Source organism: Harpegnathos saltator, unplaced genomic scaffold, assembly GCF_003227715.2.
Source record: "Harpegnathos saltator strain DR-91 unplaced genomic scaffold, Hsal_v8.6 scaffold250, whole genome shotgun sequence".
NCBI lineage: Eukaryota > Metazoa > Arthropoda > Insecta > Hymenoptera > Formicidae > Harpegnathos > Harpegnathos saltator.
The window spans coordinates 757,409-774,359 of record NW_020230040.1 but is presented as its reverse complement, the minus strand read 5'-3'; the positions used below and the strand labels follow the sequence as shown (position 1 = coordinate 774,359).

Below are 16,951 nucleotides of genomic sequence, written 5' to 3'. Positions count from 1 at the left end.
TCGACATTGTCGAATAAAATAAAAAATGAAGTCATCGAATTTTGAACGATTAATAATTTAACTGATAAGTTTTATATATAAAATCCCTACATCGACTCGGTATCTTTTTAAACGCAGTGAACATCTACAGATATAGCAAGGTGGTGGTGTTAAGAATTTCAATTTTTTTCATACCGCTAGGAATAACTTCGAAGTTGGATATATCGCTGAAAGTGGCATCAATGCAATCTGGCTATCGCCTATATATTCGAGTCCCATGGTAGATTTCGGATACGACATATCCAACTTCACGGATATCGACCCGATCTTCGGTGATCTTCGGGACTTCAAGACTCTTCCGGCGCGCGCTAAGAAACTCGGTCTGAAAGTACGACGAGCTCTGGGAATGAATTATTTGTCGCTTTTCGTAGGAGCCACTTCATAATACGATATTCGCAGGTGATTCTCGGCCTTGCGCCGAATCATACGTCCGACAAGCACATATGGTTTCAAAGGGCTCTTCAAGGCGACAAGAAATACAAGGACTATTACGTGTAGGCGAAAGGCAGAGGGAAGAATGGCAAGAAGCCGCCCAACAATTGGATCAGCGTGTTCAGTGATTCCGCGTGGACTTACGTCAACTCGCAGAAACAATGGTATCTGCATCAATTTGATTACAGGCAACCGGATTTAAACTTCTACAATCCCGCTGTCAAGGAGGGGTTAATAGTAAGTTGAAATAGTAAGAGAAAATGTTTCTCCCAGAAACTGCGTTCTGACATGTCATACTGATTTTTGAAGGAAGAACCTTTGTTTTCTAGTATCCAGATTTCCCGCAGTTATTAGTAAAGATTTGATTGATAAATAATGATACCGATAAAAAATTTCAAGAGGACACATTAATAGACCTCGCAAAGACAGATTTGATGAACTGATCATTTTCAAAATATTCAGTTTCGTATCTCGCTATCAGGCTATACTTCCGTTGTTTCTTCGCTCCGATTTGCAATAATAATACCAATCGTTAAGACGGAAGTAAATCTCCCACGACATTTGGCTTAGCTTCTGAATAAAAACTATTAAAAATTGCAGCAAAATTGCAAAAATTGCAAAAATTGTTCGTCAAAAAAATCAATTTTTGTTTCATGCGCTTATTCGTTCGCGAGTTAAAGTCTTTCAAACTCTCTGCGCATTTGACAGCAACAGCGAAAGCCAGCGCGTTATTTACGGAGTAAGGTGAATGATCGCTTGATCGAGCAAACACATGGCCGAAGGACACGTGGTGGAGGGCCACTTGACGCCTGTTGCGTAACGCATAAGATAAAGTTTCCTCCAAATTGCATGCGCGAAACACAACCCTGCTCCCATCCACGCTTTACGAAGTATTCAGTAGATGTCGCTGTCGCGGCTTTACAAGCTTCTGAATCGATCGCGACTTGATGCGATGGCCGATAACTTCGCTTGTACGGGTCGTAGCGACCTCGAAGAACGTCCGTTGGGAAGCTGAAACTTTGATGCTTCTGACAAGTGCACGTCATCCTTCGACCTCTATAGGGTTTACTATTACACTACAGGCTCTACTAGTACATGTACATGATTGCTTTGGTTGGCTGTGGAACGTCCTGAAGTTCTGACTGGACCTGGGTATCGACGGCTTCCGCGTCGACTCCGCGCCCTACATTTACGAGGACAAGAAATTACGAGACGAGCCGCGAGGAGTTACGTCGCAGGCGCCACACCGCGGGAATATTACCAGTACTTGAAACACACCTACACGACAAATCAAATCGCTACTTATGAGTTACTCGGGAGTTGGCGAAAGTATATAGATGAGTACGCTGACAAGTATAATCAGGATCAAAAGGTGAATGGAGTCTTCTATTCTAATAGATTCTTCTAGATCAGTAAGTCATCCGCAAGAGACTTCAAACACGGGATTGACACCTGGATGAACTCGATGCCGAGCGGTGAAGTCGCTAATTGGGTGGTACGTAATTGCGCCGAGCTGTCTCTAGTCTTGGGTCTCTTATCTCGTTTCGTTTCTCTCTTTTCCCGTAATTTCTTAGAATCTCTACTAAACTCAGAGATGCGATCTTTTTTTGCGTACAATTAATTGCACATTAATCTGGGAACGCAATTTTGATGAGAAAAAGTCGCCGCTGATTGTTACATTCTCGTTCGTATAAGAGACGTCAAACTTGAGATCATCAGCAAATTGATGACGACGAATTTACACGCTGAAGATGCAAGAGGTCATTGAACTCTTCCTCTTCATGGACGGAGACAAAACGAATTGCGTGAATTGTTTTTCAGTTGAGCAATCACGACAATCCGCGCGTCGCTTCTCGTTTCCCTGGCAGGTCCGATCACATGACTATACTGTCCATGAACTTGCCGGATCTGGCGGTGACGTATAACGGCGACGAGATCGGCATGGTCGACAAGAGGGACATATCCTGGGAGGACACGAAGGATCCGCAGACGTGCAACGCGGGCGAAAAGAATTACGCGACTGTGTCTCGCGATCCGGAGCGCACGCCGTTCCAATGGGACGCGACGAAGAATGCTGGTAAAATCAAGCGACTAGTTGATCACGCGATACTGAAGTAGCATGTCCCTTTCGACATGTCGGTCTTTGTGAATTTCTGGATTAAGCGTCTTGAAAAATTCTATTAAGGCTCTTCAGATTCAATCAAGGAAATAACAGCCAGCAAAACAGCCAGTGCAGGTTGAGACGGATGCGTCTAATTAATTATACAATATTGAATTATACTTTGGATCAAATTTACCGCACGCTGGAACAATTCGAGTTAACTTACGGCCCTTGATCATCATGATTTCTAGCGATCAAGAATTTTGCTTATCAACTGATTATGAACTGATAATTTTTCTACGACAAGCTTCAGCACGGCGGACTCGACATGGCTGCCGGTGAATGAAAACTACAAGACGTTAAAGACGTCTAGCGGAGTAGAAAGCGTCCAGCACGTCTACTACAAAATTTACAAAACCTTAACCTACCGAACGGAGCCGGGGCTCTTACCGAAGGAAGTTACAGATCGATCACGACGAACGGTAACAAGGTTCTGGCTGTGATCCGCAGCTCCGGTTCTCGCTTCTGATCAACTTCGGTATTGCTTCTGATCAACTTCGAGGACGAGCAACCCCAAGTCGTCGATCTGTCGAACGAAGGACTGCCAGCGAAGCTGTCGATTAAGGTCGCCAGCTTGGGCTCCAACGTGCAACCGGGGTACGGCTCGAGTACTTTTTGTAAAATCATTTATTTTACATACACACTACTGTGATAAAAAATAAGGTGAATGTTTCATTTAAACTTCGCGGGTACTATAAAATCATGAAATTATTTTTTGGTGGGTTGGTAGCACTGTCTTTGACATCTATGCAGAGTTTCATGTCAATATATTCAATTGCTGCAGAGCTATACGTGTTTTTGTAAACATACAAAAGTGAGTTTTTCGATTTTTACTATGTCTGATTTTGTTGAGCAAAGAATTTGCATTAAATTTTGTTTGCGGAATGAATATTCTGCCGCGGAAACGTTGAGGATGTTGCGGAAGGCCTTTGGTGATAAGGCTATGTCGCAGAAAAATGTTTACAAGTGGTACAAAGACTTCAAAGAAGGCCGAGAACGAGTTCAAGACGAACAGCGCCCCGGACGATCATCGACATCTACCGATGAAAGCCACGTCAAGGAAATCAAACTGTTAACAAGGAATATTATTTGAGTGTTATGCGTCGTTTGCGTGAAGCTATTCGCCTCAAGAGGCCAGAATTATGGGCAGACAATTCTTGGTTTTTGCACCACGATAATGCAACGTTCCACACTGCATTGGTTCTTCGAGAACATTTCGCCAAAAATTCGACCCATATCGTTCCACAACCACCGTATTCGCCTGATTTAGCACCGTGCGACTTCTGGCTGCTCAACAAACTCAAAAGACCGCTTCGGGGACACCGTTTCGATTCGATTGAGGAGATAAAAGCCGAATCGAAGAAAATATTGAAGGCCATCCCGGAAAAAGACTTCTCTGACTGGTCCGAGGATTGGAAAAAACCTTGGCATAAGTGCATCGTGTCGGACGGAGAGTACTTTGAAGGCGATGAAATTGATTTGGAAGAATAAATAAAGATTTTTCATTTTATAAACAAATTCACCTTATTTTTTGATCAGAGTAGTATACACGCACACGCAATAAGATAACACACACTTTCGTACGCTTGCAGAACGGTGGTCGACTCGAGCGAGATACTTTTACCGGCGAGGGCTAGTCTAGTATACGCGTCTATTTAAAAGAGCACGCCGCTTCTCAGGTGTGATCTTCACCCGTCCGACAATTTCTTAACCGCACCGTGTGAATCTCTCCTGTAACAAAGTAGAAGCAAGCAAATGAGGATTAATTAATTTCACTCATCTCTGATCACGTTCCGACCCGATCCAGCGCGGATCTCGCTGGATATCTTATCGTCAAGCATTGTATTACGGCGTACCGACCGTCAGTATACTACGACGACGGATCCCACCGTCGGCGGCTGGAATTAATTAACGCGCCGGTAAATCGGGACGTCGTATTGATCGCGATAAACGCATGCGCTTTTATTAATCCGATCGCGCGCTGGTGGGGCGACGCTACGCTACGTGCGAATAGAGTGCTGCGGAGCTCGCGATAGTGCAAATCCATGGTAGTATGACGGGAGCAGTGCCGCACGTGTTGACGAACGCTCGGCGAGGGTGACAGTGATCGTTCTCGATCCCGGGTTTCATCCCTGTGCTTCACGGTACTTGGCCCAAACGTACATAACACCGGGAGTGGAGCGATTAACTCGCGAGGCCGGGGTAACATACGATGCGTTGTTTCGGCGCGACACGCGCGATTTCGCGATCGTTTCTTTCGTCTTCTTCCTCGTTCCGTCGTAGTCTGGACTGACGTTAGCGTATATTCTTCTCGTTTTGCCGCGAACGGTGAGACATGGCTGACTGATAACGGAAAAAAATGTCGTATGTTTTGACAAGTGCGTGTGCGCCGCTCGACTGCAACTTGCATATTGGCCTCCTCGGTGTATTTCGTTCCACTCACTGTCTGCGTCAAATATTACCCTGTAATATCTTAACACAATATCTTAACACAATTTTGTTTTTAAATATCTGGAGGAATTTTTTGGGAATTTTACTGTCAGTGGGAGGGTCTTTTACTTGTTGTTTCCCACCTGGTAATTATTTTGTCTCGCGTGAATAGATATAGATGAGATGTCTGCTTGTCAACTCAACTTTCGTCGCAAATGTCGCGAACGGTGCAGAAAATGTTAAGATGTCGGCGCAACATCGTGTACTTAAACTTTGCGTTTCGCTGCGACGTATTCGCAAAAATTCACTCGTGCAAGCGGACCGGCGGTACGTCGAGAAGCAATATCTCACAGCCGGGATTTAAGAGACTACGGAATTTACGTTGAAAAGCGCAGGTCCACGTCGGAAAGTCCGTCCCGCGTTTCGACAGATATCGTCACGCAGCGTACCGACCCGCGAATTGCCTTTGCAAATATTGCCCTGACACGTCGAATAAATTAAATTGCGCTTTGCAACGACAACGACAACGAGACAACAGTCGCTGGCTGAGTACGATAACGACGACAACGACGGCGACGGCGAACGTCGTTTGTTGTGACGAGCGCAGTTATGTCACGCGACTCCAACACGCCGCACTTGTGCGCCGTCCCGCGACATTTGCGAGTGACAGATATCGCGTTTTGCAGGCATCAGCGAATTCGCACTTTCGATCTGCCGTATGTACATACGACGCGTTCGTTCGTCGCCAGACGACGAGTGCGTCTCTCTCTCTCTCTCTCTCTCTCTCTCTTTCTCTTTCTCTGCTTCTCTTTCGCCTCTCACTGCGGATATTTCAAATTTGCAAGCGCGAGCGCTGCCCACATAATGCAGGACCGCATAATATAGATAACGCTGCATTGCAGTTGTGTGTACCGCTTGTGTTGTGAAACGCAATCGCCTACATGCCACGACATCGCGACATGCACGACACACATCGTCCATTCCCGCATAATCCGTTTGCCCGATACAACGCGATACAAGTCCCCCATTGAAGTTTGTTCGTTCGCTGTCTATTGTTTGTTCGCCGGTCGTTGCACTTTGTAACATCTGTCTTTCGCCTTTCGCAGTATCTCTCCCCTCCCTTCCCCCGCCCTCTGCCACCCTTCCCTTTGTTTATTGAACTTTTACCTCGTAACATGGCCGTGAAGACGAAGACGCTCTCAACCGCTCGTTTTAACCGCATGTGTCTTTGATGTCATCATCAAAGAAGGGAAGCGCGCACCAGAGAGAGAGAGAGAGAGAGAGAGAGAGAGTTTGGTAAAGCTGTATTTCTCTCCCAACGAAATCGATCAGGATGAGAGAACGATCGAACGCATCTTTGACACACAATTCCTAGACGCGATATTAAGGCATGTTTGCGTTCCCGCATCGCTCACTACCCTACGTTGATCTGAAATCCTCGCGGTGTCGAACTTGCCATAGAAATGTGGACACAATCGATGATCTATATTTAGACATACCGCGCAGAGAAAGAGAGAGAGAGAGAGAGAGAGAGAGAGAGAGAGAGAGAGAGAAGACAGAGAGAAAGCTTTGCTTGCAATTCCATGCACGGAAACTCCAGCAGTCCTTCATCGCGCTTCCTGCTTGGCTTTCATGCCGTCGCACTGCTCATTATACGTAAGCCATCAAGCTCTTTGTATTTCAAAAACGCACTCCGAAGCATCAATGATAAGTCGCTCGCGCGATTAACGACAATTTGTGATCATAGAGCCATATTCAGCTCCGAAAGCTCGCGCTCGTCGGTTAGGAATAGTCTGCCGTGGAGGATATCCGCGTCGACTCCTTATCTCGTGCGGTCTCGCCAATGCGCTACAGTAGACCAATTAAAAAAGTTCTTTCATTCCGCACACATTCAGTCGACGGCGAGTGGCCGTCGCGAGATACGGTCGGATTTTCCCTCGAGTTTTCCTGTCGGTTTTCCGCCGTTCTTCGACGCGATTCTTCTTCCTCTGTCGGTCAGGTGAAAGTACGCGTCTTCCTCCCTTCCTCTCTCTCTCTCTCTCTCTCTCTCTCTCTCTCTCTTTCTTATAATTGGAACATTGAGCGGAAATAACCGCGAGTTACTGTGTCTGTTCGTTCGTGATATCGTCCGCCCGGCATCCGGCCGGTTGGAGGGGGGCACAGGGGGTGGAAGTTAAATAAAGACTTCTCTCAAAGACTCTTGTGAGCGACAAAAAAGTGGAGCGCGATAAAAATGGAATGTCCTTTTATACGAGGCGTCACGTCGTATAAGAGGACATTCGTTCTTTTTTGACGTGCGAACGACGCTAATGCGAAAGGTCGCGTGCGCCGCGCCGCGCCGCGCCGATGCGCGCGATTGAGCGCGGCGACGGACGCGAGACGCAATCAGATACCTGTTGTGATTGTACGTCGCCGATGGATCGATTGATTTGCGTATTCCGCGCGGGTGACGTGTACGTCCCGGGAGCGCGTTACGAATGACATAACACACCCCCGCGTTCGATCGGCGCGGAACGCGCGACGATTGGAGGTTTTACGGTTTCGCCGCGCCACGTCGGTCGTCCGCTCGCGCCGTCATCTTTCTCGCACTGCCGAGGCGTCCAAATAACACAACGCGGTATTTTTAAAGCGAGTTTAATAATAATTCGTATCATTATATCCGCGAAAGCAGCTGTGCGCCACGGTATAAGGGGCTCTGCGTCGCCGCACTGATAGAACAATATAAAAGTTGAATTAACTATAATCTCACTATATTTTACAGTTCATTTTGGCGTCAAGCATATTTTTATAGTTCGTGGGACCTGCAAAATATAGTGGAATAAACACAAATATATAGTCAATGATTGTCTGAAATAATTGTTCAGTTACTTTACCTACCATCTTATATTTGTATCCGTACAATAATTTTAGTTTAACTTACTATAATTCTCAGTAAAAATATTATATGGTTGGTTATACTATGCCTGTATCGTAATTATTACCGATATTACGGTAATACTTACTATAAATATGAGATTTCGGACTATAATTTAGTTACTATATCATTATAGTTCCAAATATCGTATACTTTTCTCTCAGTGCGGTCGGTTCGCTCTCTCGCTCAAACTAATTCGACGTGCGCGAGCCACCGTTCATTCTTTTCTCATTCCTTCCTTTCGTCGCCGTCAAGCGGCGTTTTCGCGAAATATCCCGCACGTTTGCCGTCTCGCTTTTCGTCACGAGGGCGGATTTCATGCGACCGCCGGCCGAGCTGTCTCACGATTTAAATATCACTTCCAGTCGATATCTCCCTTTCAATCACCTTCCGTTTTCCAGCGCGATTCACCGTTATCGCTTCGCGCACACATTGCTTCACGCGTCCACGTGTGTGCATAAAAGTGCGTAGGTGGTCGCGCTGTGGCCTATATACATCGGAAATGAAGCTTACGTCTCTTATCTGAGATTACTTTCAGCGTTACTCGCTTCGCAGGGACTGCGGCGAGCCTATAGCAAAGAAGACTTGCCTGCTTAGTTGGAACAACGGCGCGTCCGCCGATTGGCATATTCGCGATGCAAAGCGCTTCGGCGAAACCTTTTCCTGATCGATACTCGAGCGAGGTCTCCCTCGGGGCGGAATCCGATTGTTGGAAGCCCCCCCCTCTCCCTGCCTTAATCTCTCGCCTCGGTGACGTAGCGAATTCGACACTCTATTTAGCCGAGTCCCGTCATCGTCGTTGATGGCGACGCTTCTAAAACCAAGACTAATATATCTTCAAAGGAAACGAATTTAGATCGGAAGCCGGTAATCCGTTCAATGCTAATGCAGCAGCCGCAATCCGCGAGAGTTTGCGTCACGCGAGACGCTCGTCGAGTCAATTAAAGTTGCAGGCTAATATACGCGACGAACGTTCGCGCGGCAGCTCCACGCACTTGACGAGCCGTTCTAATCCGACGACGTGCGTCGTCGTCACGTTCGTCGCGCGTAACTAATGATCTTAATTTCTTTCTTTTCCGATCTTGAACTTCTCCACGCGGTGTATTTACACCGCTCGCGTGGCACGTCGCGACAGGTGTCGGTCGATCGCACGACCGATTGAGCAATTTATGTCCGCCGGCTATATCCCGTCCCGTTAGACGTTCACGTTAGACTCCCGCCGACGACGACGCGAGCACTCACGGAGTCAATTAATAAAGCGAGCCCCGCGCTCGCGTTGCAGAACATGGTAGACGTTACGACAGCTTTGCCGTCCAACGGAGGAGGCTCGCTAATTGGACGCACCAGAGGAGCTCTCAGGTCGGTGCGATCCGCCCTGGGCGGCAGCGGGGAGTATCTACAGGGCCTAGGGAACAGAATAGGGTCCGCTCTTAGCAGCAGCTTGGAGGAAAGCGAGCTGACCACGACTCCGTCCTCGCCGCCGTCGTCGCCGCCGCCGCCGCCGCAAGCAGCACCGCCTATGAAGCCGCCTATCAAGTCGGAGGAGCAGTTGGGACGGCGGAAACTCCGGCTGCCAAAGTAACGAGAGCGCGACTCTTTTATCATCCCTCTCCGAAATTCTTCGTCCTTCCTCACTCCTCTCGCTGAAAGTCGCGAGGCGTAATTTCGCCGTGACGCAAATTCTCATGTTATTTATGCGCGACTATATTAGCGAACGACGTCCAACGACGCGCCGCGTGATCAACAGCGTGTCGACCGCTACGTACGATAATATTGTAATGCCGTCGCCTCTCTCATGAATATTCGCTCGCGCGCGCGCCGACACTGTTTTTCACTCGTAGGTTCGGCGCGGGATTATCTTACGAGGATTACGAGGCGATAGCGCGGCACAAATTGGAGCGGCAGGGAAGCGCCAACCTCTCCAGGTGCACGCGGAAGTATCCCCCCGGGATGACTTACGAGGAGATCGCGTCCTCGAGGTCGGCCTCGAGCAAGAAGCAGGAGAGCCGGACGGAGCAGGACGACATCAGTCCCGACCGGGACAGCCAGGAAAGTATAGAGCCCCTCCAAGAGCAGGACATCAAGGCGACCGGGCCCGATCCTTATGAGAAGTTGAATTACAAAGCAGGTGATTAGTTCTATCCCAAAGCTAAAATTACACTCACGGCGAATCTCGAGGTCAATGACTTTGCTCGTCGAGGATGAACAGTCGTTTTCTCGTTTTCTCTCTCTCTCTCTCTCTCTCGCTCTCTCTCTCTCTCTCTCTCTCTCTCTCTCTCTCTCTTGCTCTTTCTCTCGCGACTGCCATGACTATCGCGCGGTAATCGACATTCGGCTGAAAATAATATGTTCTTCTTTCTTTTCACGAAGCGAGGGCGCCTACCCGCTATCAGACGATCGTTTTCCGTTTAGGTAAATGTAATGTCAGTGTGGATTCTCCCCTGCGACACTCTGTGTGATCTCTCACCTCTCTTACACGAGTTCCCCCCGGTGTACTACACGCAATAGGAATGCTTGAAGCCCAAAGTGTATCGATACTTTCGTGTATCCGGTGTAAAACGCGAATCAAAGCCATGTGATGCTCTCTCTCTCTCCCTCTCTCTCTCTCTCTCTCTCTCTCTCTCTCTCGCCCTCTCTCTCTCTCTCTCCCTCCCTCCCTCTCTCTCCCTCCCTCTCTCTCTCTCTCTCTCTCTCTCTCTCTCTCTCTCTCTCTCTCCCCCTCTCTCCCTCTCTCCCTCCCTCTCTCTCTCTCTCTCTCTCTGTCCACCTCTGTCTCGAGTAGAATCTCGTTATTTTACAATCGGTGCATTGTCCTACTGAACACGTCGATAACGAATAATCGTAATTGGATACTTCCGTTTAAGCCGAGCCGACTCGGAATCGAGGTATCACCGTCGAAGATATCTGTTGTTGTCGGGCAAAGTATCGATACGTCAGTGTTGTCGTAAGCATTTCTCGTCACGTGCCCGACCTGTCGACACAGACCCCAAGCCAACGCTAGATGTAATTAGCGAATATTAGAGCGATCGATATTCGCTTGACCCGGTGTTCGAATATCTCTGGGTCGACTCCGCTCCGAGTCCTCTCTTATTCACAGTTCGAAGGAATCGCTTGTGCGTTACATGCGCATACACACATGAGACACGACTCGACTCGCTTGTATATTCGAACACGTAACAACACTCGTAGAACACTACCCTCCCACCAGACATATTGCATCTCTCTCCGGTAAAAAGTAAATCTTTAGTTATGTACGTATATGTGTGTGTGTGTGTGTGTGTGTGTGTGTGTGTGTGTGTACATGCGTATTTATTTTCACGCAAACTGTTTACCCATTCCCGATTGCATTCGTATATGTAAGCCCCAACAAGCGCGGAGACTATTCCCATTTGATTATACCCGAGAGATAAGACAGCTTTGCCGAGCGCCGTTTTCCTGCGATAGGCGGCCGCAATTATCGCCGAAGCGTTGCTTTCGCGTCCCGCGTTCCCGTGTAAAGTCGCATAATTAACCTTATAATCGCGTACGGCTAAGGTCGTACAAATAATAGTAGATAAGGCGATATTACGCAAACAATGCGGCATTCGGTGTCGGTCGTAGCGACGGGCGTATTAGTCCTCCGCAAATTCGTCCTGCAGGTATCCGTAATTCGCTCTTGCGTCTTGCGACTGCCCTGCTTGAGAAAATGTCCGCGGGATCGCGGTGACAACCGGCAATTGTTGCACCTTTGAAGTATGCTTGTCGTTTCGCGCTACCGGTCCGGTTAACGCTGGCGCATTCGGCGGTAGCATCGGGAATATAATTACGTAAGAGTGGCCGAGTACGCTGTGTTGCGTAGTCTAGCGAACTTACTTACTTTTGTCGTTTGTTTCTGTCCGGCTAGTCGTTAGATTAGACTCGACTGCAAGTTTGAGTGTCATCCTCCCGACTAACGTGACGCACCGTTGCTTGTGACAAATTAATTACGTCCACACGCCAAGGCGCCCGGGGATTCCCCGTTTAATAGAACGCACGCTTCGTTTTGCAGACATACCTTGCAGCAGCGACTCCACCAGCGATCAGGACGGCTACGGGCCCAGCACCAGCTTGGACTCCAATATGGATGGCCGTAGGATGTGGCAGCGATCAGGTGACGATTCACGTTTTCGATCCGACTGTTAGCGCGTTAGCGAAGAAACGGTCTTTATTGCCCGGGCGAGTGAGCGATGTTTATATAACGTTCATAGTCGTTCATCGATAACGATGAGTACCGCAAACTGAAGAATATTTAGAGTTATTACGGGCAATCATCGCTATTATTTGCTCAGGGTCGTCGGGCTCTGTTCAGTCCTGGGCCTCGAGCTTATCGGCCGACAGCCAATCGGAGGAAGCAGCTGCAGACTTCATGAAGGCCTTCGTGCCTCTTTTATTCGACGCGCCTAACAGTATCGATCAGGAGCAGAAGGCTAATTTCGGGCAGATGGTCCTGGTAAGCGCCAAGCGAATATTGCGAAACGTCTAACGGTGATTGATCGAACTTGGTTCCTGTGCTGAACGTGCAAATAGAGATCAACCCTCGCTGCTCGAGTATTCATAGCGTTCTCAGGAACGCGTCAGGACTCGCGCAGCGAGGGATGAACGGCGCGAGTAAATCGCAGAGTAAGCACAGGTGGCGAATATTTTCTTAACATTCGGCTATGATTCGTGGATTTCTACGACTTGCGACTTGCCTTTTGTGTCTTGCGACTAAATAAATAGAACGGGCTTAATACGCACGCTGTGGCGAATTTGTAGACCGAGTCGGGGAGGATATGGTTCTCCAGAGTGGTGAACGCGAGGAGGGCGCGCGCTTGCGTTACGGAGGCTTCGTTCTACTCCTTGGCCCAGCACTTTGCGGTCGCGCTGTTCGAGTGCCACGAGGCGGATGACTTTGCACCGGCTAAGAGTCTCATGAACATGTGCTTTACATTTTACCACGAAGGTAACGGGAAGTGTCCACCCACGGAGATGGATCATCGAAATCGCTAACATCTTGACCGCCATGTTGAATTCCCTCGATTACTTTGACAAGCTTAACTGAGATTTCGATCACCGAAATGAGGAAATGAGACTTGTTGATAATTAATAATTGATAATTGTTTACTTATAATAATTGTTGTACCCCGTTGCTTATGCAAAGCAATGAGTTTCAAGGATACTTGATCAGAATTGATAACGTGACGTTGTCGTACCGTCGCTAGCCGATAATCTCCATGACAGTGAACGTGTCGGTCAAAGAATAAGCCGCGATAATTCATCGTGAGAATAAGATAAACGTCCCAATATCCGAACACTTTGAAAAAAAATATTTTCTATTTATTTTAGCAATAATGAATGAAAGTAATAATTACCGTAAAGAAAAAACTCCAATATTTGACGAAAAAAGTATACTCAATTTGATACTTTTGAATTAAATTAAAAATTAATTGAATAAGTATGCACCTATGATTTGGCAAGATAATGGTCGATCGTTAATAAATTCATTAAGAGATAACATCCATATTTATATTATTTCTCGTTAGCACATACTAATTTTCTAATTACGGTCAGACGCTGGGACAAATTATATCATTTGCTCATCAGTTGAACATCGGGCTATACCAGGTCTGTAAATATGAAACCGGAATTTGCCCATAGATAGCCCTAGCTGTCAATGTAATAACCGTCAAACCGCGTCATTGGCGCCATTTCCATTTGTTGACATCTGACAAAGATTTTCAACTCACAACAATACAAGTTTCATACAACAGCATAGTTTGTAATAGCGTTGAACATGTCGAATTTTGTGCCTGGAAGCTACGATTTGCAGACAGCATTGATTTTCTCTTATCATTTGAAGAAAACTGCTGCAGAATCGCATCGAATGCTCGTCGAAGCTTACGGTGAGCATGCTCTTGGTAAATCACAGTGCTTTGAGTGGTTTAAAAAATTAAAACGTGGCGATTTTCACATGAGAAACGAAGAACGTGGAAGACCACCGAAAAGGTTTGAAGACAGCGAATTGCAAGCATTGTTGGATGAGGATGACGCTCAAACGCAACAACAACTCGTGGATCAATTAAATGTGACACGAGAAGCCGTCTCCATACGTTCGAAAGCCATGGGAAAGATCCAGAAGATGGGAAAATGGGTTCCACATGAACTGAATGAAAGACAGCAGGAAAACCGAAAAACCACTTGTGAAATGCTGCTCGCCAGGTACAAAAGAAAGTCATTTCTCCATCGAATTGTGACTGGCGATGAAAAGTGGATATATTTTGAGAATTCTAAGCGTAAAGGATCATGGGTAACTCCAGGCGAACCATCGACATCGACTGCAAGGCCAAATCGCTATGGACGGAAGACAATGCTCTGTGTTTGGTGGAATCAGAAGGGTGTGATCTATTATGAGCTGCTAAAACCTGGCGAAACCGTTCATACTGAACGCTACCGACAACAAATGATCGATTTGAATCAAGCTTTGCGTGAAAAACGACCAGAATATCTAAAAAGGCAACAGAAAGTGATTTTATTTCATGATAATGCACCATCACACACAGCAAAACTGGTGAAGGAAACGATTGAGGCGTTTAGTTGGGAAATACTTTCGCATGCGGCTTACTCACCAGACTTGCGGCTCCGTCCGATTACTACTTATTTGCATCGATGGGACACGCACTTGCTGAGCAGCGCTTCACTTCTTACGAAAATGTACGAAAATGGCTCGATGACTGGTTTGCCTCGAAAGAGCAACAGTTTTTTTGGCGCGGCATCCACAAATTGTCAGACAGGTGGGAAAAATGTATAGCTAGCGATGGGCAATACTTCGAATAAAATATTTTTTATCATTTTCATACAATAAACGTGTATTTTCTATACAAAAATTCCGGTTTCATATTTACGTACCTGGTAACTTATTTCAACTGTCTGGTCACTGGTACATTAATACGCTTCATTATGTGTGTAAATATTTCATTAATAATATATATATATATATATATACATTGGTTTAAATAATTTTTCTCTACTCAAGGGAATCTTAAGTTTTCGAATAAATGAAAATATTTACATCAAAACCGTCCTTAATATTATATATTGTATTTTTTGTGGCAACTTACGCTTAAACGTCCGGTTAAACGGAATATTTACCTTACAAAGCGCGACACAAGCATGTCCCGAACGATCATTTTCAGTGGAAGTCCCCGGATTAGAGCCATACCGCGAGTATCTGTACACGCATTTGCGCGTCCAACCGATATGGACCTCCATGAGGTTCTGGACCGCTGCCTTCTTCGACGCGGTTCAGTGTGAGCGAGCCTCCAGGCCAGTGCCGCCACGACCAAAGTCCTTGGATCAAGAGAGCATCGCCGCCGAGGACCGAAGGTTCCAAGCGAACATAGTCTTCGGGCAATTGGGGTGAGTATTGACGTTCCACTTAAAAGTTCGCAATCGATCAGTTCGATCGTGCTCATTCCGCGACGCGTAACGATTCTTCCAGGACTTTCACGTGCAACATGCATGCTTTCGGCCTGTCACGAGCTTTATGCACCGAGTTCCTGCGGAAACAATGCATCATCGCGAATTTGACCAAAGGTAAGTAATCGCGGTGTGTTTCCGTATAAAATAAAAAAATGGTTGATTCGTGGAGCAATGAAGGCTGCTTCGCTTCGACTTTGCAGAGCAAGAGAAGATGCTGCGAGACAACATAGATCGGATGTTCGACGAGACCGAGCCATGGCGGTAGTTTAACGGCGGAGCCACGCCAAGAGGATCGATCGTGGAAGTCGTCCTGCGAAGTGTTTCTTCCTAAAAATGTTTCCGGCAAAATCCGAATTGTTCTCGAGCGCCGAGAAAGCGGCGAGGTCAATTACGAGTGCATTCTTGTTGATATCGTTGCTCGCAAATCGACACCTAATGTATCTTTCGCGGTATTCGACGTTCAACACTGACGCCGCTCGCTGGCACGCAAATATTGCGCGGATTAGCGTCGTTGAATCGTACCAAAATTCTCGTTTCCGATACGAAGTAGTTAAGACATTACGAGTCCTAACAGCGCTTATGAGAGGGAACAAGAGAAGATGAAATCTGAGGTCCACGTTGGAGCAAGTGCGAAATTTTGGAATAAAACGTTGAAACTTGAAGATTCAGACTGCGACGATAAAATTAAGCTTCGAAATGACAATAAAATGCGAGAATGCAACTGCGTTGTCGGCAGTTTGGTCCAAGTGCGGTTGATCGTATTTTACATAACGCTCGAGAGAGGGTGATTCCCTCACTGATAGAAAGCATATAATTCGATACACAGCGATGACTCACGACGAGATCGCGCTTTATCGAATTTCTGAATGAAATTCCAGGCGAGCATTTGTTAAATGATTTTTACCTCTCCTACATAGTCTGTGCGATATTCTATCTGTAGGTTCTTTTTTCTTTCCTTTTTACACTATGATTTGTCGTGTAGTTACTAGTTATCGTAACTTCGATCGCTTTCTTCCCGGATAAATGGATTTCTAATGCGCGTGTGAATCCTAACGCGTTACACTTGTAACTTATTGTTAGCTGTGGCAATTTCCAACGTGAGGAGTCATTGACGCCTTTTGTAAAAACGGGACTCACGAAACAAAAATGTAAAGTATTTTTTTTCCATTGTTAGACGAGAGTGACATTCCTTCCTCTAGCGGAAACCCGATACCGGTTGATTGTAATAAACGGTTTGCACATTTTAACGACCTATCATCACACGCGATGTAAATCGTTACATCATCATTGTGCGATGTAAATAATTTCAGAAGAAAAGCTTGTACCTAAACACATATCATCAAATGCAGATCACACAACGCTCTATTTTATTTTATATATGTATCTACCTGTGCGATATATATATATATATACATATATATATATATATATATATGTGCCTGTAAGTATGGAACGGTAAATTCAACAAACACTCAAGGCAAATAAATACCATCGTCGTA

At 46.4% G+C, this 16,951-nt stretch overlaps 2 protein-coding genes and 1 pseudogene across 6 annotated transcripts in view; 2 read left to right on the top strand and 1 right to left on the bottom strand.

Annotated features, from left to right (window-relative positions):
• LOC105191573 (arylsulfatase B) overlaps window positions 1-12,070 on the bottom strand; it is a 20,534-nt gene extending 8,464 nt beyond the window's left edge. Inside the window, exon 1 of one of the 2 annotated variants that reach the window (XM_019845255.2) lies at window positions 12,010-12,070. The gene's annotated coding sequence lies outside the window, so the exon portion shown is untranslated. Of the gene's footprint in view, window positions 1-3,022; window positions 3,200-12,009 lie in introns of those variants that run through there. The other variant, XM_019845258.2, reaches the window with a different exon arrangement.
• Window positions 141-4,291, top strand: LOC105191609 (maltase 1-like; annotated as a pseudogene).
• On the top strand, window positions 4,630-16,951 carry LOC105191575 (uncharacterized protein KIAA0513). 4 transcript variants are annotated; one of them, XM_011155084.3, is made up of 10 exons: window positions 4,630-4,776; window positions 9,259-9,554; window positions 9,818-10,104; window positions 10,347-10,388; window positions 12,004-12,105; window positions 12,284-12,444; window positions 12,750-12,936; window positions 15,167-15,389; window positions 15,472-15,566; window positions 15,653-16,951. In XM_011155084.3, the coding sequence occupies exons 2-10, from the start codon at window positions 9,262-9,264 to the stop codon at window positions 15,715-15,717; spliced, it is 1,455 nt and encodes a 484-aa protein (XP_011153386.1). In that variant the 5' UTR covers window positions 4,630-4,776; window positions 9,259-9,261; the 3' UTR covers window positions 15,718-16,951. The 4 variants fall into 4 exon arrangements, with proteins under 4 accessions (XP_011153386.1, XP_011153389.1, XP_011153388.1 ...); XM_011155086.3 differs by having other exon boundaries at window positions 4,631-4,834; XM_019845259.2 differs by lacking the exon at window positions 4,630-4,776 and adding an exon at window positions 5,451-5,778.

Bases quoted from the DNA above. Each gene is read 5' to 3' on its own strand.
- LOC105191575 (XM_011155084.3), top strand. From the start codon at position 9,262: ATGGTAGACGTTACGACAGCTTTGCCGTCCAACGGAGGAGGCTCGCTA. The intron at 10,105-10,346 runs GTGATTAGTTCT...CTTTTCACGAAG, and splicing joins GAAGTTGAATTACAAAGCAG to CGAGGGCGCCTACCCGCTAT. The intron at 12,937-15,166 runs GTAACGGGAAGT...GATCATTTTCAG, and splicing joins CTTTACATTTTACCACGAAG to TGGAAGTCCCCGGATTAGAG.